Source organism: Streptopelia decaocto (genome assembly GCF_964273445.1).
Source record: "Streptopelia decaocto genome assembly, chromosome: 11".
In the NCBI taxonomy this organism is placed as follows: domain Eukaryota; kingdom Metazoa; phylum Chordata; class Aves; order Columbiformes; family Columbidae; genus Streptopelia; species Streptopelia decaocto.
The window spans coordinates 20,928,501-20,955,056 of record NC_138666.1 but is presented as its reverse complement, the minus strand read 5'-3'; the positions used below and the strand labels follow the sequence as shown (position 1 = coordinate 20,955,056).

The window sequence follows — 26,556 nt, the reverse complement described above, 5'->3', positions numbered from 1 at the left end:
CATTTTCTGGTGTGAAAGAACTCCATGTTAACCAGTGCTAGAGCCAGGAGAGGATGTGGTGAACAGAACAGAAGGGTTCGGTTGGAAGGGACCCGCAGTGACCATCAGGTCCAACCGCCACCCCCCAGGTGCCCGAAGCCTGTGAGCTTTGCTTGCTACACAGTTTGGTTTGCTCCTGAACGTTACTTTATACAAAGCTAGAGGACTGAATTTCTGAGCTGTGAAACCTCTGTAGTTCTGCATGTGCCGTTGATGTATTACTCAAAAAAAAGACTAAGATAGTACATAGCTTCAAGCCATTAATCTGTTAGTACATGTCATTAATCTGTTACTAATACTGTCCCATACCTGTTGCTAGGAGACTAAGCTTCTGACAAATTTGGCATCATCTGTTGTGAGTCCATTTAATCAGCTCATTTCCAAATGTGAGGAAATGAAAGGAGTGTAGCATCATGCTTGTACATCCATTGACTTTAAGGAAGCAAATTCTGTAATGAAATTCTCTTGTGTTCAGCTTTTTTGAGGCAAAGAGTTCTAAACAGCAGATACCTGTCATTTTAATCTCCAGTTTCTTGGGAGTATATTCCAGCAAATTTGTGTCGTCTGGAAAAATTGATTTCACCTTGGTAGAGAATCTGTAAGATATCACTGACAGGAAAGAATAAAGAACTTGGCGGAAGGGACAGCAAGGAGAGAGATGGCAGGTTGGGCTTTGGGCACCCGAATGGTGTAGACGTTGTGTATTGCACTGTCAGGAGACACTGTCTGCCCTCGCCTTCCTGCCCCGATAGCCGAGAGCGCTTACTGTGCCCGTCTGTGGAGCCTGTTCAACAAAGAGCTGCCACGTTTCATCTGACTCTGAATGCACGATCATCATTGCTTGAATTTCCCACCCTTCCCGCAGGTCAGATTGTACATAATAAAATAATGTTTACACTCAAGGAGGTGGTAGAATGAGATTTTCTGTTACCTAAAATGGTTAGGGCTCTTCATGAGACTTCTCTTGGGTAACGCTTGTGATCACAAACATACAAGCGTTTTGGAGCAGGCAGGCGCATGATGAGGGATAGTTGCTGGTCTTGTCTACTCTCGTATTTTAGCTTTCTGATCTAAAATGACTGTTTTCTTTGTAAAACAAACTTCTTTTATACTGTGTTCCTGCTATTCATGTGGACTTCTGCAATTTTCTGAGTTTTCTGAAGTCCTTTAATTATTTTGGTAGTAAATTCCATAATCTGTGTTGTGCACAACAAGGATTATTTCCTTTTTATCTTTTGTCCTCTTACTGTTGAAGAAGGTGATGTACATGATGTTCTTGATCACCGCACAGTGGGGTGTCCTGGGGGCTGAGTAACAGCTGTGTGATAGCACCATTGTGTACACAAGGAGTATCTGTCCTGTGGCCATTTACCACAGTGGGAATCGGTTCTAGATGTGAACTATGATACGGGTAATTTCTTCTAAAATCGATGATCTATCTGCAAGAGCCACTGTATAGAGGCCACTTGTGCCTCACGTATGCAAGACAAATTTGCAGCAGTAGTAGCTATTAAGAATTTGCCTGTAGCAGACGTGTGTCTTTGCCATACTACAAAGGGTTTAAGGGTAGAATCATTTATCAATTCCTCTGCCGCAAACAGAATTCTTACTGTAGTTGATGCTGCAGTAACAGAGGGGAAGTATTGTGTAATCCATGTGGATAACTCAGCAGTATTACAGCCGAAGAAAGCTGTCATATAAAAAAATAAAGACATTTTAAATAAAAACTAGTTTATTTAGATAGTTCTGCACTTCTAGTAACTGACAAGCAAACAGCAACCGCCCGTGCGAGGTCTGCTGGAGAGCCGTGAAAGAGACGGAGCGTCCGGCGTGTTTGAAGAGACTGCAGAGCTCGAAGCCGTGGCTGAAGAGCCGCGGTGGAGAAAACGTGAAGTAATTCAGCTGAAGTAAACCAATTGTGAACTACCTTGAAAGATCCGAGACAAGACTGTGTTTGGAAAAGCCTGTCCAAGTCCGCCCGAGCTCTGGTGTAAGAACTCTGCCCCACAAGAGAGGACCTGCCTGAGCAGTGTCGAGATGAGCGGGTACAGATAAACTAGCGGAGGGCTGTCTGGGTGAGTGCACGTTCCCCGGCGGCAGGCCTGCGACAGGCAGCGTGGCCGTTCTGTGACTGCACGAACGACGCGGGTAATATCAGAGTTCTCCCCGTTCCCGGAGCCAAATGAACTGCACGACCCATTCCACCGTCCCTGCCTTTCACTTTTCAGTTTTCATTTGTCCCCAATTCCTCCCTGTTGTGTGCACCACCAGAGGCAGGCTGTGTCCCAGCCCAAACTGCCTCGTGGTGCTTGACAACCCACAAACAGACCTAGAAGGCAGAAGGTAAAGCCTTAGCCTTTGTGAACCATGTAGGGGGCTGTATGGGGAAAAACACTGACCGGATGAGGTTCTAAAACGAGGTATTTTTCAAGAGCAGTGTGATGGCTATATAGGCAGGCATCTTCTGCTCCAAAATCCTCCAAATAGATAGTAAAAGCCATATTGATGCATCTACTTTGTTTGAATATACAATCTGGAAAATGGAGTAATTAATGTGAAAACCATTAAAAAAGGCACACTGGATGACACAGTTGTCTGCTGTTGGTATCATATGTTGACTAAAATGTGGAATAGTAGTGATTTTTTTCTCCAGGGTAAAACCAACTGATGTCTGGTGGTTTTGGTGGGTTTGTTTGTTTGTTTTCTCTCTAGGTTATATGGGAATTACGTGTTTTTGTCCTGGAAGTGCTTGTCCAAGACCTGTCCCCAGCACAATGTGGCATCGGCAGCTGGCGTTTCAGGAATAGCCTGTTCTTTGAAGAGCGCAGAGGAAACCGCAGATGGGTAGTGCCTTGCGATGGCTATTTAGATGTCTCTGGCAATTCTGCACTGTGTCAAGTTGTACTATTAAACATTGGTTTAGCTATGAATCGATCGTTTTGGGAAGTGTGGAGTGGGACAGGACTCTAGATAAAACACTCTGCAAAATATGCCTGAAATGAGTATTTAAAACACTTTCAGTCCTGTCTGCAAGCAGCGAGTGTAAGAGAAACAGAAATCCAAGTTTGTAAACCTCGAAGGATGTTGTGTTCAGTGTGTGAACATGGTACAGGGACCAGTGCAATGGCTTGTTTGCTTCAGACCTCTGCATGACCCGCTGGTCTTTGTAACAACCTTTAAAATGTTTTAAAATTAGACTTGTGCCACTATCTAAGAGTTTATTAAGGCTTGTTCCTCTTATGTCTCAGTATTTTTTTCAGAATTGCAAAAGTCTGTGCTATTTTAAAGTCTTCAGGTCAGTCTACTCAGTAAGTTTATTTAGCAAACGAGGAAGGAGGGTGCTGCTTGATGTGCGAGCTGTGCCTTCTCAGTTCAGGGAAAGGTACCGCAAATAATCAAGAGACAGAAAATAGTACTGCACTTCGGGGGGGAAGTGGATATTGGTTTGGTTTAACATAGTTAATTTTAAAATCAGATGTTTAACATTTTGTAACATTATAACCCTTTCAGAATCAGAATTAAATATAAAAAATAAAAAATCCCATGTGTTGTTACGATTTTCTGAGCCAGTGGCTGGGCTGTTGCCTAATAGATCCGAATGGAGTTTTCCTCCATGAATTGATGCAGTTTCTTTTAACCAGTGTATTGCAGATGATAGGTCAGCACTCATCACCTCTGCAAGGCCACAGGGATGATGGTGCCGTCTGCCTTTCAGTAACGTCCCTGGACTCAAATCTTGTGGTTTTATATATATATATACACATATATATATATATAGCTCGTTTCAAGCTTTTCAAAATGCAGCTGCTGGTAAATTCATGATAAATTGTACCACTGGTGTCAGTCATCGTGTGTTTCAAATTGTGTTCATCCTCACGCCTTGGCTGTGTGTCCAGCCTTGCTCTTGCTCCCAGGCCAAGGCGTGTGCGCTGTTCACCTGGCCGAGCAGCCCTTCAGCTTTGGAACCCGCAGCCTCCTCCGTTCGGTGGGAAAGCAGCTGCACACCATTTGAAGGAGAAACTCCTGTGGAGAATGTCTGAACTCTACAGTCCGGTTCTTCGGAGCCACGCACCGGTGCCCCGGTGGGATTGTTGTCTGGAAGACTCCAAGCTCGTGGGCCGCAGCTCCATTGTCTCAGAGGGCAGAACATTTCAAAGGCATAGAAGTAAAACCACTGAATTCAAAAGAGCAGCTTTATCGTTTCTTTCACCTCCATATAATGAGGCCTTCATTCTCCTCTTCCGCCCTCCTGACCTTACACCCTCCACTTTGGGGGTGTTTTACAGAATACAGAAGTCACTGAAGTGCATCCAGCTGCCATGAAACTATCGAGGAGGAAATTAATAGTGACCCCGTACTTTTCACATCAAGGTGTTGGAAAGCCTAGGAAATCTCCATCTGAAGCAAATGCTTAGTGAGTGCTTGTAGTTATTACCCGGCTGTGTATCTCCTTCCCCGTTCTTCGTGTTTGAACCGAGGACTTTTACTTTTACACGGACACTGGTGCATTGGGGGAGCCAGAGGTGTTAATGGAGTCTTCTGTTCACTGAAGTTATCCCAGATGTTTCCCCGGACACATCCTGTGTTATGAGACTCTGCCCTCTTTTTAGGGAGGTCTATTTGTATGTAAAAGCTTGCTTTCTCATCAGCCTACTTTACCAACCTGGTAATGCCATACGTAGTGAATTAATTGTGCAAAGGAACACTGAAGCGTTGATAGAATCTTCATCTTCCAATAGCAATCAAAGAAAAGCCACATAATAAAGTGGGTATTAAACCTCAGTTTAATACGTTTGGTTAAACATGGCAATTTTCTAATAAATGCTTGAAAGTTTTGCACGAAAATTGCTTTAAAAGTACAATTAAGCAGGGTTTGGCACTGTCTGAGTGTCGTTGGTATCACAGTATTGCCCAATGGCTGAGCATGTAACTCGACTGATGACGTGACCTTTCTGACTCCTCCCTCCCCGAGTTTTAGTTATTTTTTTCGTTGTTTTAATTCAGTTTTTACTCTGGAAGAGCAGGAATGTGCCACCCCGCCATCCCTTGTGGGTTCACCGACTGTTATGTATTGGGGTTTTTGTTAATAAACAAAGGAGGGCTTCTTTTAGAAAAACAGACTATTCAAACTATACCAGTATCGCCTGCTAAGTGCCTGTTTACTGTGAATTATGTATGTTCTGTTGGATTTTTTTTTTCAGTCTTGTTACAAGTCTTAAGAAATCACATCTTGTGGATAAATAACATTTGCATTTGAATAGAGATGGGTAGTGCTTGGCCTGCAACAATAAATTGAAAACACAAACCCTTCTTTTAATTCAAAAAAAAGGCAGGGAGGGGAGGTAAAACTTGTAAATATTAGAGACTAAACAAACTGTTCTCACAAGCTTTGTGGTGCAAGGTTCCCTGTAGATCAGAGCGTGGAACTGGTGCCGTGAGCCAGATCCGGCCCAAGAGACCCCGCCTGTCATGCTGCTGTCTGAGCGATCAAATGAATCTCTATAGTCTCTGGTGTCACACTTTTTCTTTCTTAAGGATTTTCCAAATGTCCATTAAGAATTCATGAATGCTTTTGTAATAGGGAATACAACTTCTTGATGATCCCCAGATTCTCTCCCTACCTTACCATCTTGTAGTCACTTGGTAAAAACTGTACACTAGGAATTGAGGTGCGCGAGTTTCCTGCCGGCAGCGCAGTAATAGGGCTGGAACCGCTCTGGCACGCAGCCCTGCTGGCTTGTCCTCTAGTGACCTTCAGTCTTTAGCCTTCCAGCTTTAGTTTAACTTACGCATGCACTGACCTTTGCTATGGAAACGATATAGAAACACAGAAACAACTCGGCTGAGTTTCCTTGGCAAAGCAGCGGGTGGTGTGTCAGCGTTGTGTTACAGGGCGGGTTTCGGGGGTCGGCAGGGGCAGCCTCGGCGCCCTGTCTGCGCCTCCGGCAGCTGGTGCACCTGTTGTAACGGTGTGCAGCTCCAGGACTGCCCACGAGTGGGGTGAGTCCTGGAGGTATAGCTGAAATACTGCTCGTGCTCAGCCAGGAGCTCGGGCTGCTGTTCTGACCAGGACTGAATCCTGGGCAGGCTGATAGTGTAGCACGTCACTGTAACGCACCGGCGTGGTGCTGATTCTACCGCACACACCAGGAGGTTGTAAAATGCTGTTAATTTAAGTACTTATGGTATGTATAGGGAGACTGTGTTGTTATTTGTATATATTGTTTATACTTTACTAAGTTAAACTAAAGGTGCAGATACTGTGGCTTTATATGAGTCTGTAGTATGTAGTATCTGTTCTTTCCAGTTAATTATGTAGGTATTTTCATTGCAGAACAACTTGAGTGTTCGGGCTGTTCAACATACAGACTTGTGCATAAAGCAGAGGAGGTAATAAGAAAGGGTCACCCTGCCATCAGTGAAACTAAGAACAAGCAACATTTTTTTGAATGACACCAAAACTGTATTTAAAAGGAAAGCATTTTGAATTCCAAAATATGCTATTTTTCCAGATATTAAGTTGAGCTGGGGTAGTAAGTCTCCTTCATTACAAGACATTGTTATTAAGATATGATTGTACCAATAATAGCAATTTAGGCTCCAAATGTCGTATTTCGTTTGGGGAGGGAGATGGAAGGTCCTTCAGATTCTGTGATGTCAGTCTCCGGGGGACCACGCGTGGTGTGCTGAAAGTTCTGCTTTGCCTGCTATGTGAAGATTTTGTGTGGGGAGAGACATCCAAGGCTGCATTTCACTAGGATCAGTCATATAATGGACTTCGGAATGCCTTGATACTCTTCAGTAAACTCCTGAATGCACCAGCAGTTAAATAAGGCAGGAGTACTCTCAGGTGAATGAACAAGCTGTTGTCCTCTGGTCTCAGGAATGGTATGATACGGGCTGTCTTTAATTATGCAGTGCTTGGGTTTTTGGTTTTGTTTCTTTTTGGTTTTTTATCACCACGTTTTTGACAGTCTGTCCAGCTGACTGTTTTAGCTGGCACATGGGGCAGTCTCAGCACCGACAGCATATCAGGCCTGCTGTCTCTATTGCTGTAAGGACAGCTGGTGGGAACACGAGGACCCTGTGCGACCTGCCTGTGCTTGTCAGGACTGTGACGTTTCCCTTCCGCGTGGCCCCAGTAACTGCGATCAGGCCCTGGATGATACTGTCATGTGGCAGACAGGGTTATTCTTTTCTTCCCCACCTGCCCAGCTTACTTAGTTGCCACACTTACTTGCACACGCTGGCTATATTTATGGCTTTGCACTGTTTTTCTTTTATGCTGTTCTCTTTTTATTTTAAACCTTGAATAAATGCAATAAATCATCTGTAATACAAAGCATAAATGTATGAAGTCTCTGCTAGCTTGCCAGTACGTTACTGCTCTGCCTTGCCGTACATTCCAGTACCTTTAACAGGACTTCATTGCAGATCCTTTACAGCAGTTACTCTGAGATGAAGCTGTAGTGTGAGCAGCTGACTGACGTGGTTGGAGTGGACCTCGTTGGTTTGTTTATTTGCTTTCAGACTGGTTTACACTAGCCTGACTTCGAAATATGTATGAAATTTGCAGGGTTTTGTCCTGATGTTATTACAGATCATTTTTAATTATGAGATACCTTATGTATATGTGTCTGTATTCTAACATGAATAGATTTCTTCTAAATTACTATAAAAGTGTATTCTGTTGCATTATAATAGTTTTCCTTGTTGTTTCCTTGAGGCACTGGATTTCTTGTTGGTTTTCATTTAACACATAAACCAGAGGAAGGTGACTAAGGGTAGCACTGCTGGGCTGGGCTTTGTTGTGGGATCTGTGTTAGTCCCTCTGGAGCTGCTGGTAACGCTGTTTGAGAGTTGTGCTCAGGTACAGCCCACGGAGCGCAGTGATGCGGGACCGCGGCCAGCACAACAGCGCCCACAGACCGTGCTCCTGGTAACCTCTGATATGAGCTGCTGCCCCGCTGCGGTGCCACTTTTTGTCGGACTTTCCTACCACTTCCCCTCCCATACCATGCTTTGCAGAAACCAGGCTCTATGTCTTTCATAATAATAGCATATCTGGGTGAGCACAGAGGGTAAACTCTGCTCAGGAAGCAAAACCAGTGCTAGACCTGCCTTTGAGCAATTCAAATGTAACATATGGCCATAGACTCTCAAAGGCAACAGCACTGCGACCGGTGCCGTGGGGTTTACTTTGCTTCGCTAACTCAGCGCTGGCCCCTGCGTGGGCAGCGTCTCCCGCAGCAGCCCCCGCCGCCTGGCTTCAGCGCCGCCCCGGCTGCCCCGTCACTGCTGTCAGAGCTGCTGTGCAAAGGGCCGTCCTTCGGAGAGGGGGCGATGGCTTCACCTGGAAATCCGCTTGCCCACAGTGACCCCATTGGGAAGTTACTCAAATTCTTGAATAGGTCTGGCTTGTAATTTATGTAATTCCCAGTATTAGAGTAAACACATTTAACGAACGTCACATTTAGGCTGTATTCCATTGTGTTAAGATTTAATTATAACCCTGAGGAAAATGCATGGTAGAGTCCCAGTGTTGAGAACGTGGGACAAGATGGCTGCTCTAAATGCTAAACTGTGTCCTTAAATTCTCTTGAAACTCCTAAAATAATTCAGAGTCACAGAAAATATGAAAAAAATATTCATTTGATATTTAAAACAGTGGGGACCTGCATCAGGTATAAAAAGGAACTTGTGCATTTATGTATTCGGTTGGTGTAAGAGTCCCTGTGCTCCAGCGGCAACACGACAACAGCCAAGAGTAAACTTTGCTGTGTTCCAGTGGTTTACAGGTTGGTTCCAACAGCTGAAGAGAAGCCTGTCAGTTCACTGATGCTCACAGGAGGGTCTCGTCTCTGCTGTAACATCTGTCAATGCGCGACTCGCATTTATCTACACGGGAAGCAGCTCTGATCATCCAGACTGTCTCCGCTCCGTGGCTGAGGGGTCGCTCGTTTGGGTTGTTGGGGGTTTTTGGCTGGATTTAGCTCTGTTTGTACTGAGGACTCCAGGGACAACAAAAAGATTTTACGTATTTGACAGAATAAAAACCTACAAATAACAGACAGAAATAAATGACATCATGTAAGAAATCAGTTGGAAATATGTCAGTTATAGGGGAGGACATCGTATCTGATAAAAGCTGTGCTGACTGGTAACGAGTGCTTGGCTTTTTTGTGAGAGATTTTTCCGTCATGATGATGAGGGTCTGAAGGGATAAGCATTGCTAAGCCCAGGAGGGGATGCTGTAGCTTGTCTCTAGATCTTTATTTATCTGTAGTATGTCTTGGGAGTTATTTAAGATCGCACATATGTGCTGGATATGAAGAGATGAAGAACGTGCCTCAGGTGTTGTTTTGGGCTTATTTGAGAAAGCTCAGTTTTATTTGTCTTAGGTGTTCTAGATTTCGGCTGCTGTGCTTGTTGATCACATTTAACCTCACTGGGCAAATGGGAAGAACTAAATTTAATGGCAAGGAGATATGATGATGCTGTTGTATCTGGATGGATTAATTAATGAATATTACATCTTGGACAAAAGCATTCATGTAAGGCTGAAAGCCTTGAGAGTGACTCTAAAGTTCCAGACTTCTGTCAGAAAACAAATCTCAGTTCTTGATTGAGAAAGCTCTAGTACAAGTGCCAAGACTGGTAGGTGCTGTCCAAGCTGTAACTCCGGTATAGAAACCAGGTGCCCATTTGGTGCCCATAAACCTACTGCCCCAGCAGGGCGTCAAGACGCAGGGAGTCCGCAGCGGTGCCCGATGGCCAGGCGGTGTGCTCGGCTTCACTGCACGCTGCCTGCTGCTGGTAATTGCTCTTTTCAGTAGGTTACATTGACATGGTCTTGTGTGGTTTTTAAGTGTTAGATCTGTACAGAGCTTGGATAATATTGTTGTGTGAACAAATAACTATTCCTACAGACAAAAGTATTGACATGACAAAACCACATTTAAAGAATGACTGTCTGGCCCTCCCTCCAGTTTGGACATCAGTTGATGTCGAAGTCGGTGAAATAGGAATTTGCTGCATTGCTTTTTAGAAAGGATACGCCGTGCATCAGTCTGCAGGAGGGTGCAGTAAACTGCCTGTGTAAGACATCGTATAGGCTTTAGATTTAAAATTGCAATGGCTAAAGGAAACTTGCATATAATTGTTGGTTAAATTTGTTTCCTTAAATCTTTCTTCTGGATAATCTGCTACTGATGGTACGACAACCTACCTTTTTCAATTCAGAGAGTTCACTTACTCTTTTCCTTGTGTTTCCACTCCCTTTGTGCCTCTAATTACCAGTATTATCTCAAACAGCAGGTGGTTTTATGACAACCGAGAGCATTGGTGGTCAGTCTTATAGATAAGAAAAGGAAAGATGCATTAACAACACTTATCAAATTTGGGTTTTGTAAAATATTTTCTTTGCCAAAAATAAACCATACTTGATTTGCTAGTTATGAATTAAATTTTCTTTGTCCTAACATAATACCTTTGCATTCACAAAACATCTAAGGTTTAATAAAACTGTTTCATTCCATAGTAGAAAAACTATACTTTAAAGTGTCTTTAGTATTTCTAGAAACTAGGTGTATCTTAGTAAAATTGATGTGGCTTTGAAACACACCTTTACCATAGCATAGCTTTGACATGGAAATTGTGTAGATAAAATATCCCTCTTTGAGAGATTCCAAGTCAGAAGGATACTCTGATACCCATTTGTTCTGGTGGAAGTTGTTGCTGATACTTGTGTCAGGGGACGGAGAGCTGTACTCGGTTTTCTCATTTCTGAAGAGACTGAAGGAGCTTGTAATTAAATACTGCTCTTTGACCCGTAACTCTTTGTACTAGTCTTGTATTATGTTATGTACTCACAGATGCAGTAAAAGTCAACTAATATTTTCATGTTACATTTACTTTTTCATCAGCTCCTGGGCTACAGCGAAAAGCCAGTAAACCTACAGATGTTCATCGGAACAGCAGATGATCGCTACCTGAGGCCTCACGCCTTCTACCAGGTGCACCGAATCACCGGAAAAACAGTTGCAACAGCTAGTCAAGAGATAATCATTGCCAGCACCAAAGTTTTGGAAATACCACTTCTTCCTGAAAATAATATGTCAGCCAGGTATATCGCAGCATCAATCAGCTGTTTGTTTGCTATGCGTGGGGTTTCTTTCCTCATTTGCTCAAAGGTGAAAGAAAGATTTTGTAGAATAGCATATTTTCCACAAATATGGCTCATGATTAAGATAGACACCTCTCTTTAAACATGCCAGTGTTTGGGCCGTCAGAAGTAAAGGTGGACAGAGACGGGGAAGCCGGTCAGACGAATGGGGAGATAGGTGACAGTGTTCAGGAGACTGGCCGACGCGCTCAGACACACGGGGTGACCTGTGGGGTGTCCCCTGCAGGGACAGCAGTTGACTCAATGCTCTGTGGGTCCTTCCAGCTCAGGACATTCTATGATTCTGGGATTATAGCTTCCCATGCAATCCATACATACATACAACGCCACATATGTAGAACTGCATGTGGGTTACTGGCTTGTAGAATTTTTTCCTACCAAAATACAGTTATGCAGTTTAGTAGTTTGTTTCTTGACTGAGTGTGGTGGCTTGCCTGAAGCTATCTTGGAAGGCCTTTTCCGTGTTCTGATTATTTTTTATTTTTAGCTGTTGCGTTATTCCGACCTTTCAGGTCTCACCAGATAGAATGTGCTAAGTAATAGTTTAACAGTTAGTTATAGCAACAATTGAACTGCTCTGTGGTGGCTGGAGGGTCAGTGACCATTTATTTCTTAAGCAGACTTCCGAAGTCAGCTTAGATGTCCCCAGTCGCAGCCCATGCTGGGTCACCGACTGCTGCGCACCCGCAGCGTGGGTCACCTCCGTGTGCGAGAGAACACTCCTCGCAGTTTACGCGGACGTGTTACTTGATGAAAGTATGTGTGTCTCATGGCACTACTGGGTATCTGTGTGGAACGGTAGCTGGGATTTGATGGCTACACGGTTGTCATTCTCTAGCTCTTCCTAAGGCAGAATTAAATATAGGTCTCTTGTGCCTTGCAAGTGATGTTTACTATGTTAAACAACTTGGAAGGTTAAGCGGTGTGCAATAGCACATCATCTTTTAAAGGTTTAGAAAAGCTGCAGCTAGACATTTACAAGACAAACCGTTTCAGCAGAGAGCTTGCTGCTATTTTTGATGCTAACAGATCTTTTAATCTCAGGCATTGAAAATAACATTAAAATAGTGTAACATGGGGAAAAATTAGAACATGTTCTTCATGCTTAGATAAAGCAAGGCTTACAGGGTATACTTTGGCAACAGCTTGATTCATTTTCTTCCATTTCTTTCTTGATCCATCCATCCTCACCGATCTCCAGTATCGATTGCGCCGGTATTTTGAAACTTCGCAATTCAGATATAGAGCTCCGTAAAGGAGAGACAGATATCGGAAGAAAGAACACCAGAGTGCGACTCGTGTTTCGTGTTCACATCCCACAACCTAGTGGAAAGGTCTTATCTCTGCAGACTGCTTCCATACCTGTTGAATGCTGTAAGATTGCTTTAACTATACGTCATTTATGCTTATATTTTCTGTATGTGTCAGTAGTACTGTCATTCTAACAATATTTAGTGTCAGAATTATATATAACAAGTGTGTGTAAAAAGCATTGTGTGGAAAGAGCTACATTACCAAAAGTGAATGTATCTTTATTTAAAGATGTTAGTTGCCAAGTGCAGGTCCGGAGGAGGAACGCTGTGTTGGGCTCTAAGCTGACCCCGCAGTCGCAGAGCGAGCAGCCGCGTCGCTCCCGAGATGCTCACCGCATGGCTCCAGAGCCGGTGCCACTACCTGGCTTTATGCAGCGTTACCTGATGAACAGCTCCTAGAGAGATCAGCTGTTAAATGCTGGCACTAAGCAATCAAAACATGACCTTCAACAATCTGAATTCCTCCTAGAATTCATTTTGCCATTAAATTAGTAAAGTCATTTTAAAAACACTATTCCTAAGCTAAAAATGTAATTTGCTGTAACAGTACAGATTGCTGGAATTCATGGTTTCTTGAGGTTTCTTTTCTATAATTACATCATTTCAATATAATTTTACAAACAAAGGTAAATCATACACAAATATAATTTATCTGTGCGAACATATGTCATCCTAGTTTCATCCCCGATTCTTCACGTTAGGATCATACAAGAAATGTCACTCTGGTTAAAACTGCGAATGCTAACTTGTGCCTTCATCTGTTTTGAAGCTCAGCGATCTGCTCAGGAGCTGCCCCAGATCGAGAAGTACAGCACCAACAGCTGCGCGGTGAGCGGCGGGCAGGAGATGGTGCTGACAGGATCCAATTTCCTTCCAGAATCCAAGATTATATTTTTTGAAAAGGGACAAGGTAAATACTATCCTACTTTTCTCCTCGAAAACAAAACCAAAACCCCTCCGTGAGCTTGATTTTAGGAAGTAAGGATGTCACAAGTGTAATGTGTAATTTTCGCTCGGGCACTCCTCATCTATGAGCACAAGAGCACTTCTGGTTCAGGTAGAGAATTCCAGGCTAACTCACTCTGAATTGTGTGGGTTTTGGAAGATGCTGTTGACAGATCATACCATGTATTTGCTCCTTATTATTAGAAAATAAAATAATAACTTAGAAGAAAAAAAAGAAAATGGGAACTAACGGAAATTACGATTTCATATTGATGTCATGTTAGTATGATTTATCATTGCATAGGAACTGACTTATTCCTAAGCTAGTGACATAAATATTAGTTAGAAAACACTGCTGATTTCTTCCCATACGTTTGCGGAAGGTTTCCTAGAGCAGCCCTCTGAAGGGAAGCGCTTCCCCGGTGCCCGGTCCGGCTCAGGTCCGGCGTGTGCCGCAGGTCCGGCTGCGTGTCCTCGGCCGCTGCGCCGCGGCGCGTGCTGGGCCAGCCCTGAGCGCTGTGAGCAGCAGCCACCGCTGCCCGCCCGGGCGCCGTTAAATATCTGCGTGCTCGACAAGCCGGTCGAGGATTTCACTGCCAAGAGTTCAGAGACGTTACAGTCAGCTGTATTACATAATTCTCATTCTCTAGAATCCACGTTCAGCCTTCTAAGCAGCACGTAGTCACGGGTGAGAGCTGCAGCGGGCATACCCTTGTATCTTGGGAAAGCAGAGTTCAAAACGAGATTCAGGCATGTGTTTCCATTACGGTGTGCTGGAGACAGTGAAGGCACACTAGAGATACAGCATTTCCGTCATGCTGTGTCATCTGGAGAAAAATTTTACTGCGTTCTACTGATCTCATGACATTAAATAAATTATTCTTTGATAGGGTAGTAGACTAAATTTTTCAGTCTAATATGTAGGAAATAGAACCTCAAAGTAAGCAAGAAACTTGCAGATTTTGGATAAACATTTTTAAAACATCTGTCTGTGTGTAAGCACAGGTTTCAAAGCTTTTGTTTTCTCTAAACCTATGTTCTTCCTCTCTTCTATCACTTTCGTAACAATGCAACTCCATAAACTAGAGAATCTAACACCAAAAGAACCCTGTCAAATACTTTCCATCTGTAGTTCACTACAACCGGATATAATTAATGTTTTGCAAGTTTGCTTTTTGTTTTGTATCATACACAGGTGTGCACGTACACACTCAGGTACATACCTACATATTACTCAAAGATGTGCAGTTACTCAGCATTGCTTCCTGGTTCTGAAGTTCTTCTGCATGCACACCTTGATCTTAATATTTCTTTCTTAGACAAAAATGCATGGAAAATAGTGTATTTTGACACAGAACTTGAAGGCCTTGTAAAGAAGCCCTGCTGTTAGAGAATTGTACAAAACCCATAGCAGAGAGCCCAGCGCGAGAGGAAGGACGCTGGGCTCCGGGGCCGGAGCAGAGCGAGGTTCGCCAGGTGACCCACGTCCCTCCCCACACGAGCAGCGGACCCGGTGCTGCAGCTACAGGGTCTTTCGGTGCAGGGACTGCCTGTGTTTTACATACATAACCTGTGGGGGAGTGTGTGACGGTACGGCGTATGTTATCTCTCGCTTGGTGACCTACAGGTTCAGTCATCAGCATGTTTGTTTAAATAATCACAATTGTTAGTAGTAATTTAATTACCTTTCAAAAAAGCTTTTATAAAAGTGGGGGGGAAATCGCTCTGTACACTTAGAGCACGTGCTGCCTCCCTTGGAGCTGAATGCAAGTGTATGTAATCAGCAGGAATCCCGCACAGCAGGGAACTTACGGGCAGCGGCTGCAGTGTTAAACTCCTAAAGCATCTCTGTATTTATGCTTTGTTCACAATATGTCTCTGGCAGTTGGATGACCTCTTTATGACTGAAAAAATGCAGTTTTATATGAAGTATTGAAGTATTTTTAAGATCAAGTATTTAAGTGTTTTAGAACATGCTTTTTGCTTGAATTATTTGTAAATTTCTCTCAACAGATGGACGACCTCAGTGGGAGGTAGAAGGGAAAATAATTAGGGAAAAGTGTCAAGGGGTGAGAAACCATTTTTCTTACTTTAGAAAGCTTTCTGTCTTAAAACAAGAAACTAGCCATCTTCACTACTGCTCCTGCTCCGGCAGGGGGATTGGACCAGCTGATCTTTCGAGGTCCCTTCCAATCCCTGGCATTCTATGATTCTATGATTATTGCTGTGAAATTCAGACTTCATTTAGCAAAGCAGATCATTGGTGATTCAGACAGACAACTGGAGACTTCCGAATTGGCTTAATACTATAAAGCAGCCATTAAGACGGTGCTTTGAAGGAACTGAAGCAGTGTGCTGCTTGTGAAAGCAATGAAAAAAGAAATAGAGAAAGAAAACCTGAAGATAATTTTGCTAAGAAGACAAATAGTTTCCAGTGCATTAAAATTTTTCTTAAAAGCGCAATGATGCAAAATGCAATGCTTTGCCTGCTAGAGGTTTCTAGTGCTCCGGCAGAGCAACAGAGCACCCTGCGAGAGCGTGCCTGGTTCAGCAGAAGCGTTACCTCCGGGACGCTTGTGTCTAGAAGAAGTCTCCAAATAAAAGTTTGCTTATCGTACTCTTTTACTGTGTAACATGCATAAACCTGAAGTTTGCCAGTTTCAAAATATCGGTTTGCTTAGTTTTGCAATAAGTGTTTTAACTTTTGTGTAATTAAGAGCAGGTTCATTTGCATTTGATACGTCAGACATTTTTGTTTCAACTTTCGCATAGGCAAACATCGTACTTGAAGTTCCTCCATACCATAACAAAGCCATCACAGCTGCAGTTCAGGTGCAGTTTTACCTCTGCAATGGCAAGAGGAAGAAAAGCCAGTCCCAACGTTTTACTTATACACCAGGTATGAAATAAAAAAGCTGAATTTGATTTTGTTTTGTAAAGTAGACATTGGAAAGTAATTCAGACATTCTTCTACCATGGACAGGGAGACAAGACTAGCTTTGAATCGTTTGTAAAACAACTTACTTAAGCTCGTCTAATCAAAAAGCTGCAATTTAGAGTAAGAAGCTCCTGTGCTGTGATTACAGCAAGGTATTTCATTACGCTTTGTTCAGAATAATTTGATAGTGAAGCTGCACTTCTAACTAAGCCCGGTGATGACGTGGAGCGTAGCAGGAGCACGGAAGAACAGGTTTTATGCATTTTCCCCCTTCAGATGTCAGCCCCCCCCGCCAGGTTTTGATACAAGGAGGATCAAATATCTGTCCCTGCTCTGGACACACTGCAGCATGTTGAGAAGAAACAGTTTGTCACTGAGCCAGAGGCAGAAACTGTGCATGCTAATTGTACATGTAGCAAAACCTTCACGAGAAACTTCAGTAAGGTTACCTTGGCATTTGGTACATTAAGTATACAAGCAAGTTTAATTACTAAAATCCATTTTACTAATAAATAACGGTTTAAGAGTGTATTGTATAAAGTAGTAATTGAGCAGTTAAAAGTGTTAGCATCTTTCTACCAAGGAAAGTTTGAAGCCAGCTAAGTATTTCATTCCCCTTGTCCTGGTGCCCGCACTGAGCTCCTGTCCAGCTGGGTCCCGAGGGCCAGCAGCCCCACGCGCCCGGAGCTCTGTCCTTCGGGTACTGGGCCTGCTCTGGCTGGCTTGCAAATGTAAATGTCTTTAAAAACACACATTGCGTAGGAGGGTACTTTAGAAGGGAAAAAATGTTAGGAGAGTTCTTCCTGCTTTTAGGGGTTAATATAGAAGGCATAAAGTTTAAAAAAAAAAAAAATAGAGCATAAGAAGTGAAATTAGAGCAAGGACACAAACAATACTGTTGTGGCTGTTAAACAGCAATTATCACAGGAGACCAACGGGTTGGAATTGTGATACAGTGTTTTACTTTTTCTAGTTATTATGAAGCAGGAGCACAGAGATGAGGTGGATTTGTCTGCTGTTCCGTCCTTGGCCCTGCCTCACACAAGCAATGTCCAGGGCCTGCATTCCATCCGAACTCAATTGCCTTCACCAGAGCAAGGGAATCCACATGACAATTCACTGTCCACATCACCCAGGAGCCTTGTGTGTCCAGTTCAACCACCGTACACAGCAATGGTGACCTCAGCAGTATCCCACCTGCCACATATGCAAGGTAGAAACCTTAGTCCAAGCGAAGAGTGTCATGTTTTGCCGCCTGCTGTGGTTCAGTCTTTTCAGGTAACATCAGCACCTCCTGTGAGGCCTTCTTACCAGCCTATGCAGTCCAGCGATGTATACAATGGACAGTCTGGTCTTCCTATGAACTCTGCCTCCAGCCAAGGATTTGATGCTCTGGCGTTTCAGCAGGACACGGCTGTACCTCATTTGATAAATCTTAGCTGCCAAGCTCTACCACCAATGCAGTTTCACTCTTCAAATCCAGGTTCCGTGTCAACATCAAGTACAGCAGGGCACCCGCTAGCACACCCCGCTCATTCAGGACAGTCGTCCGCTCACCTCCCGTCGATGGGATACCACTGCCCAAGCGCTGGGCAGGGCTCCATCCCTTCTGCAATGAGTCGGTCCCTCGGGCAGTCTGCTCCCCAGCTGCAGCAAGTCCCGTACCATTCTACAAATGCAGCATCTGCTTCGTCCCCCTCCCCAACAGCTTCCCACCCTCTGGTCCATTCACCGCTGTCCGGACCTTCTTCACCCCAGCTACAGCCTATGCCTTATCAGTCTCCTAGCTCAGGACCTGCCTCGTCGCCCCCACCGAGCACTGTAAGTCACTCGGGACAGCACTCGCCGCAAGCACACAGTCCAGCGCTGGGAGGTCTTAGTGCAGCAGCATCCCTAGTACACCATCCCGTATGCGATTCATCTCCATTTTCACCAGACGGGGCAGCTATTAACATTAAACCAGAACCTGAAGATCGAGAATTGAATTTTCAAACAATAGGGCTACAGGACATCACACTAGATGATGGTAAGTGGTTACAATATTTTAATATTGGGATATAATCTACATTAAGCTGCAAAGTGGGTGTGGGAGGGTTGCTTTTTTTGTTTAGAACACACTCCTCTTCGCAGAAGCAAATTTGTATCATCAAAATGAAATAATATTTTTGTGTCCAAAGCAATTACTTTTAAAACTAATGATACCAGCTGTAAATCTGTAGTTACACAGGTCATGTACTTTAGTCTAATTTGCACATGAACTTTGTCATAAAATGGAGATTGAGGATTAACTCCTACATCTTGACACCTTAAATACAAGGTATTTGAAGCCTTTTCAAATTTCTTTTTGGTACATTTTCAGTATTGAGGCAATAATGTAAGTATAAATGTAGTTGGGAGTCTTGTTTCTTGGAGTTGTCCCAGGTTTAAAGGGCAAGCTAGAGTTTTCAAAATATATCCCCTGCGTTTTGGCACTCGCGGCCGTTCTGTCATACGCTGTCATCACCCAGCACCTCGCTCACAGCGGCTGTTTGTTTGCTGTCTCCGTACCACCTGGCCACCGTTTTCAGAAATCCACTTGTTGAACCTAACCAGGGACATTCTAATGCAAAAGACCAGGCTCTAGAGTTCTATATTTTAAATACCTGCAGAGTGGTGGATTGTAAAAGTTGTCCAACCAAGTGAAAAGGGATGTCAGATCCTAAACATCAGATGACCTGAGGCATAGATGCAGAGCAATTTAAAGAACATGTCATGTTAATAGAACTGGAAGAACACAAATCCTGGCCTTGAAAGTTGTATAAAAGGTGTTTGGTGCTGGTGAGGGGAGTCTTACTGGTATCTTTTCTCTACAATAGCCTTAATTGTTATGTTAGGGGTTTTTTTGACTGTCCCTAGTAATGACATAATTGCATCAGCAGTAACGTAACGATGTAAGTGTAGGCCACCTGCTAGGTATCGTCAGTCCCACTTCCTTGCAGCTCTGCTATTGGTACCTCCAGTCAGCAGTGAGAAATTGGAGTAAGAAATGCCTGGAAAGACACAGCATACCAGCAAGAAAACGAGAGCAATTGATTATGCAGTTAGGTTTTTGGTTAAATTGCCACCTTATTTAAACAAAGCTCTCTTTTTAGAAACACTGCTTATCAATCTAATTTATTTAGAAAGGAAGGGAACTGATTCTGTCATGGATGTGCTGAGGGGAACAGGGCAAGGCTTTATGAACAGAATGCAACAAGGAAATGAGCATTTTCTACTTCTGTACTAGATGAGTGAGAAAGAAATCTGATGTTTCAGAAGTGTCATGATACAACTTTACTTCTATCTTGCCTCCACACCCACAAAAAAATGTAGACATAAATAAAATACAACTAAATACTGCAGTTAAACTTTTCACAATATAAGCAGAAGTGCTTAGCACTTGTGAGCATCTTGCCAGTTTGTTTATACTTGTTCAGAAATTAAAATGAATGCACAGTAAAAAGAAAGCCATATTTCTTTCCCCATATCACAAATATTAGTTGCTTTTAGAACCTATTTCCATTGCTTAGCACGGTGAAAGTGCACGGTTTTAAATGCTAACCTAGCACGTGGCAGCCCCACGTCTGCGAGCGCAGAGCTCCGTCCAGGCCGGTCTCCTGTTCCCGGCGTGGTCCCTTGCCTGGGCTCTTGGGGGTTTCTTGTTGCCTCGTTTCCAACCTGCAGCCTGTTCCAAACACCCTGACCAGCACAGGACAGGACACTCGCTTCCCTCCACACGGCTCTGCTCAGTCAGCTTTCAATTAGAACACTTTTTAATATAATGTATCCAACATATAACTGTGATTTAAAATATGCTTTCATTTTTTTTCTGTACAATTTAATTTTAGTTTCCATACAAATAGAGCTAACAACAAATAGCAAATTGGCTATTATACATTAATGTTATAACAATTAAGGAAAAAAAATCCAAGCCTAAATAACGAATGTTGCTACCGTGTGATCTCCTAGCTAATATATCAAAGCTGAGAGCTATATTTAGTGGGAAAATAGGTTTTTAAGGGTTACCAGTTAAGGCGAATAAAGCACTCAAAATAAAACACTGAGGCAAAGCCAACTAAAAACGTTATAAATGGTGTCTGGGTCACTGACCTGCAGTGTAAGACAGCGGCCTTCAGAGAAGGAAGCAAACTCAGCGCCCCTGACTGCATCAATAATTGGCAAGTACCATGCGGTGTTTTAAAAGTAGCACGGCAGAAATTTTCTTTGCCAAGAATATGAAATATTTTAAGAAATCTTACCAGGATTTGACTGTAGTATGGAAGTGCTGCCTCATGACCAAATTAGCCCTGGAATTCCTAAACTGTTTATCATGACAGATTTAAGATTCTTAACAAACAAACAAACAAACACAAGCAAAAACCACAACAACAAAAAATAAAAACCACACACAAAAAACATCTTTACATCTTTCTAATCTCCACTTTGAATGTGCTCTTTTGTTTGGCTTCCCCTCTTCCCATCCTTGCTTCCTGCAGGAAACTCTTTCTAATTCACTTGAAGAATCAAGAGATCAGAATGCATGAGTACACCTAGGTATGAAATTAAAATGCTATTACAGAAAACACTTGAAACGTTACACAATTTCAAAGTAATTTGTGGTGTATGCTACTACTTAAAAGGTGTTCTGAAGAACAGTACTTTTTCCTGCTTAGGGCTTTGCACTAGTCCATCTGCAAAAGCCGGTAGACTTTCGGACTGAAGTATGTAACAGCAGCTTCTTGTTCTTCGCTCGTCCCCTCTGCTTTCCCTCCTCTCCAGCCCAGCCCTGCATGCTGGGCCTTCTTTTTCTCTTAGCGTATTTCAGCAAGTCTGCCCAGCTCCCCAGGGTTAACGTTTCCCTGTACAGACAGCAGAATATTTAGAGCTGCAAATAGGTGTCACAGGGCAGCTGCAGTGACAGGGAACAGGCAGCTGGTGGTTTCTGTCCTGGTGCAGATCCCTCATCCATACCCGCTCCATTGTACACTCAGCTGATAAAGGCCCCATGGCTTTCCCACGTGGAAAAAGCGAGTCAGAGTCACACTCGGCCTAGTCTTAATGAGGCCTCATTAATTTTTTCCCCACTCTTAGCGTTCCTAGTGTGGTGGTTTACCTTTCCTCCTGTTGAGTTTCAGATTTAAATATATTCTAATACTCTTCTTCTAAAATTTTGTGGTTTGCAGTTTAGGAACAAGTTTACTTTGTATTTCATGGCTTTCTACAGTGGTGAGATTTCTAATGTGCAACTGTATTTAACCATTTTTAAGGTAATATGATGGACTGTATTCAGCAAATCAAGATGACCTTCCACTAATCCTCTTACATTTCGTTACTCGTTGCATCTCCATTAGGTTAAGCTGGAGATTAGAAAACCCAGTATGTGGATTTACTGTAAATCACAACTAGAAGTCCTCTGTTTTGTGTACATAAAGCAATATGTTTGCTTTGACAGACACATTCCGTGTAGAATTCTAAGCCATTTACATTCATTCATTTTAATCGTTCTGTGATAACTCCCTAGTTGATCAATTCTCTTGCTGGAAAGCTCAGAGATTATTCTGCTCTTTGCTGGAAAATACATACATCTTTACAGGTAGCTTTTCACTGTAGCTTCAGCTTAACTTCTGGAGAATCACAGAAGTACCTAATAAGAACGTGTTCATAAAATCGGTGCCAGCAAGGCCTCTGCTGAGAAGAGCCGTACAGAGTGCGGATGTGAATCTTCAGGTGTCTATCACCAGCTAATGTATGAAACTTCCTGTTTGCCTCAGAGCCACAGAACACCTTGTAACTAATTCAAAGTAAGCTCAGCTACTTGAACCACCAAAAAATATTCCCATTTAAGAATTAGAAGAGGTTAGAACACAAGCGACAGGTGTATGTCGTGGTGCAGGTGCTGGCAGCAGTGGGACAGGACGGAGTTAGGCGTGCCCCTGTGACCCTGCGAGAGCACGCTCAGGCACTCCACGGCGCTTTCCCCGGGCAGCACGCATCCGCTGGCTCTGAGGCTCACGCTTATTACTGTGTTAGACTCGTCTGTCTTGCCTGAGAGCAGGGGGTAAACATCTGATTTACATGAGCTGGTTTCACTGTGATACCTACATGCAGAGTGTGACATCGGAACCATGACATGAGCAGGGATGTTTGTTATTGCACCAAGTAACTGCAGAGCACATTCACTCTATCTACATAGCTATAAACGTAACGTGCACAGGAGAACTATATGAGTCCTAACATTTCATACAGCCTCACTTTACCAGTTAATTTAAAAAAAAAAAAGTACTTAGTAAAGTTGGCATTAAACCTGAAAGTACTAAAAGTAAGCCTGTCTTATTGCTTGAAATGGTAACTTGCAAGGCAACCCCCCATGTCCTCGATAGTTTGCCGTTGCGCACGCGGCCTGCTGCATGGCTGGACTGATCACAAACCAACAGCATCAGCTGGCCGCTCCACGGCGGAGAAGACTGAGGTTAATTATAGCCCAGCAGGTTGGGCTGTTGGTTTTTTTTAGGGAAAGTTGACACTGTGCTACTGCTGGTCACATGGAGTCGAAGCCAGGCTAAATATACTGCACTAAGCAGTGACGCAGGGACTCTTCACAGAGGTGCAGCTGATGGAGTTCTGTCTGGAGTTGACAAGAGAAGGCCTGTATCTGAAGAAGTGCGTGCTGCAGTCTGTCCATCATGGTCTTTGAAGCTTACTGACCTCATTTCCTCTGTAAATTGAGCAATTCACTCATCTGTCCTCTAAAACACATTAATTCTCTGGTGGATGCAGCAGTACGGCCAAACCTAGACAGCTGATAAAACCTGCCACACAATTATGTCAAACTTGTTTTTGCAATGCATATTTAGCCCCTCTCCCCCACCCCGTGGTACTCTACTGATACTGCAAACAATCAGAATCATACGTTTGTCCAACCCGCCAAATCTGGTGCAGATAATTGATGGTTTAAAGGTTTTCTTAACCTGTCTTTACTTGAGGGAAGAGCCAAGACAAAGAGGTGGTTCATAAAAGTATGAATTTTTGATCAGTTAAATAGATAGGATGTACAGGATATCAGTTTTCTTGCTTTCTATTTCAATTTAATAGTTTTAATTTTAGCATTACATTCTTTGGGTACAAAACAGATTTTAGTATTGCTTAAGGAAGTAAAAATCTTTCTCAAATGTTTAAGAAATGATGAGGTAGAAAGCTAATTCACTCCATTGCTCTCAGGAGGCCTTTTGTCAGTGTGCCTGTTGTCTGCCCCTTCAAAAGCCTGAGCTTTAAAGAAGATTATCAGTAAATGTTTCATCCCACAGTAGTTTTCTGCCCATCTCCCTGGGTTCATTAGATCTTTATTTAAATGTTACTTTCTTGCTGGTTCTACCATAGTTGGTGGGGAAAATGTTGTTTTCTTAATCTCCTATTATTTGACAAGAATTCATTGAAACCCAGTTAATGCTTTCCACTTCCTGTTTAAATACATATAACTTCATGCTTTAAACAATTAAGCATAAGAAGTGCTTGAATTCCAGGAGGAAATAAGAACAGACTCTCTCATTCTCCCAGGAGTCATCTCTAAGCCGGGCTCAGAAATCATACTGGCAAAGCAAACGTGTGGCTCTATCCAGAAGGCACAAATCAGCCAGTTCCAGAGTAAACTTGTTAATTGTATTAAAGCCTAATTTGCTAAACCGGCAGCTCTGGCTCGGGCAGAAAAAAAAAGGAAGAAAACCAACACAAACCCCAGTATACTGCTGTAAGCTCTGCGGGGTCACTAATCACAACCAAATCAACACACTTGTCGGTTAAAGTAATAAATACACTATTCTGCTTCCAGTTTTCCCCAGGGAAGACAGTTCGGTGGAATACAGTTCTGCACTTCCGCCGTGGTTTCTCACGTTGCCAAACGCGAGCTAATAGTCCATTTGCCGGCACCTCAGCCTGCGTGCGGCCGGAGCCCAGGCAGTAACCGGGAAGCGATCGGCTGTTCACAGCAACACTTTCCTCTCTTTAAAGGACAGGAAAAACTAAACTAAAGGCTTTCTTTACTAGCGCTCTTTTGCCTACCTTGTTCAGTGGAGGTGCTGTCAAGGGGCATAAACACTTTTAATTTGACCACAGTAAGCAAAGCGGATTGAGAGGATTGCAGGAGGAATGTTCTAAACTAACACAAATACTAAAACGAAATGTATGTAGTATAACATTCATTATGATACAAGTGGGCAGACATCAAACTTATTAACTGTTACACACTTCATGGCATTGGCTGCTAACGGAAAATAACTAAATCTACAAGATAAGTGATATTGTTTTAATAGGCACTCTGATAATTTATAAACAGTTACTTCTGTCAACATATGTAGTAGTTGTGAATGAAACTGGGTATTTACAGTTAGTGCTGTTACAAGAACACGGAAAGTCACTTCCTGGTTGGGCGAACGGTAACGTCTTGGTTTAGTGCAGCCAGTAGTTACGTCTCTTCTTCTCTGACACAGACAGTTTTCTCTCTGACCTGGAATACCAGCCAGCAGGTTCAACAGAGAAATGGACTCAACATTCAGCACTCATGTCCAACTCCTATGTGGAAAATCTAGAGGGTGAGTCTGCTTACTGACGTGCTTCAATGTTTGAAATTGGAGCACGAAGGAAAGGGGAAAGTGTTGTAATAGTCGTAACATCTACAGGTGAAAAGCGCTATGTAATACTGAAGTATTGCTATAACTGGACACCTGTGTATTCTGAACTAGTTGGAAATTCAGAAAATGGGAACCAGGTGTACAGTTGTTCAGTAAAAGCCACCACGTAAAGTATATGTAGCTGCCACAGAACTTCCCGAGTGCTGCAGGATCTAGTGAAACGACACGAGAGGATGTGACAATCCTACGTACGAGCAAGGTTGTAGAGTGGCCAGATCGGTTAACTATGAGAAATGTACCATATTTCTCCTTTTGAAAAAAGATGAAACGACGTCAATTTAAATAGATGCAATACAGTGGCGTGCAGTACCCATCTAAGTACGAGATATACAGGTTCATAAATAGATTTCCCATTGAATGTGCACTGTAATTGGGAAGGATCATCTGGATTTATTTCAAGATGCTTTTGGCTTCTTTATTTCACATAGAAACAAGATAATTATGCACTATGACTTTTAAATAGTAACAATATTAGCAATTGATGCATGGTACCTTGGTCGTGTTTGTGTTTATACTCATTGCTCTGAAGTGTTTTTCACAAACATGCCTACAATGTCAAAGAACTACACTGTCCCTTTTTTCCTCTCTTCTCTCTCTATATATAGAACCACATATAGCACATTTTACCCGTAGATTTTTTTAAAGGGGAATACCAGTAAACGTGCAGTAGATTTGGGATTGTTAACACTAAAGTAACCGGGCTCTGTGTATAGCATTAATAAAGCTCGCACACAATTAGTGTGTAGACTGATCTTGTTTGCCCATGAAACTAAAATAAATCACAATGTTGGTCTTTTACCATCTTTCAAAAAACGGACTTAGTTCTGCTTTCCTTACATATCAAAATGTTATTGGTAAGGTAAGTAGCTGCTATTCAGAACAGGAAATCTAGAAAAAGGACTGTACACTACATTGACATTTCTATATCTCGAAACAGTAAATAGGTTAGTAAAATACCAGTTAGGGCTTAGATTACTTCTGTGTTCTAGACTGTATCCTGTGCAGCTCAGAATCTGGTAGGTACAGAATAATTGTCGAAAAGCAGTTCTTGATAAATGAAAAATCAATTGAATAATAAAATAACCTCAAATACCAGTAACATCCACTAAAGAGTGACACACGTTGGCAAGCCCCAGAGTTGGAATTCTGAAGCGTCTGTTGACAGGTCCCTTTTATAAAGGGCACACACAGGAAACCAAACCCAGAGAGAAATAGGCTTACACACAAATGCTGTCATCTGAGAACCATGTCATTTTTGAAAATTAAAGTATCGAGTATTTTAGGTATTTGGTGTAAGATAGTCCACATGGTACTCATGCAAGAGATATGTTTACACAGGAAAGTTAGTGGAACAGTTCTGTACCTTGAAGAATGCTTAGTGTCAAATCCACTAACTTGATCAGCTAGTAATACAGAATGCTTACAGATTTAGCT

The 26,556-nt window shown here is 42.8% G+C and overlaps 1 protein-coding gene across 2 annotated transcripts in view; it reads left to right on the top strand.

Moving 5' to 3' along the window:
• The window catches only part of NFATC3 (nuclear factor of activated T cells 3), a 70,345-nt gene that overhangs the window by 33,392 nt on the left and 10,397 nt on the right, over positions 1-26,556 (top strand). Inside the window, exons 4-10 of one of the 2 annotated variants that reach the window (XM_082062487.1) lie at positions 10,965-11,164; positions 12,426-12,598; positions 13,307-13,447; positions 15,496-15,551; positions 16,255-16,381; positions 17,394-18,446; positions 24,922-25,023. In XM_082062487.1, the coding sequence (XP_081918613.1) occupies positions 10,965-11,164; positions 12,426-12,598; positions 13,307-13,447; positions 15,496-15,551; positions 16,255-16,381; positions 17,394-18,446; positions 24,922-25,023 (1,852 nt within the window). The remainder of the gene's footprint in view (positions 1-10,964; positions 11,165-12,425; positions 12,599-13,306; positions 13,448-15,495; positions 15,552-16,254; positions 16,382-17,393; positions 18,447-24,921; positions 25,024-26,556) is intronic. The other variant, XM_082062488.1, reaches the window with a different exon arrangement.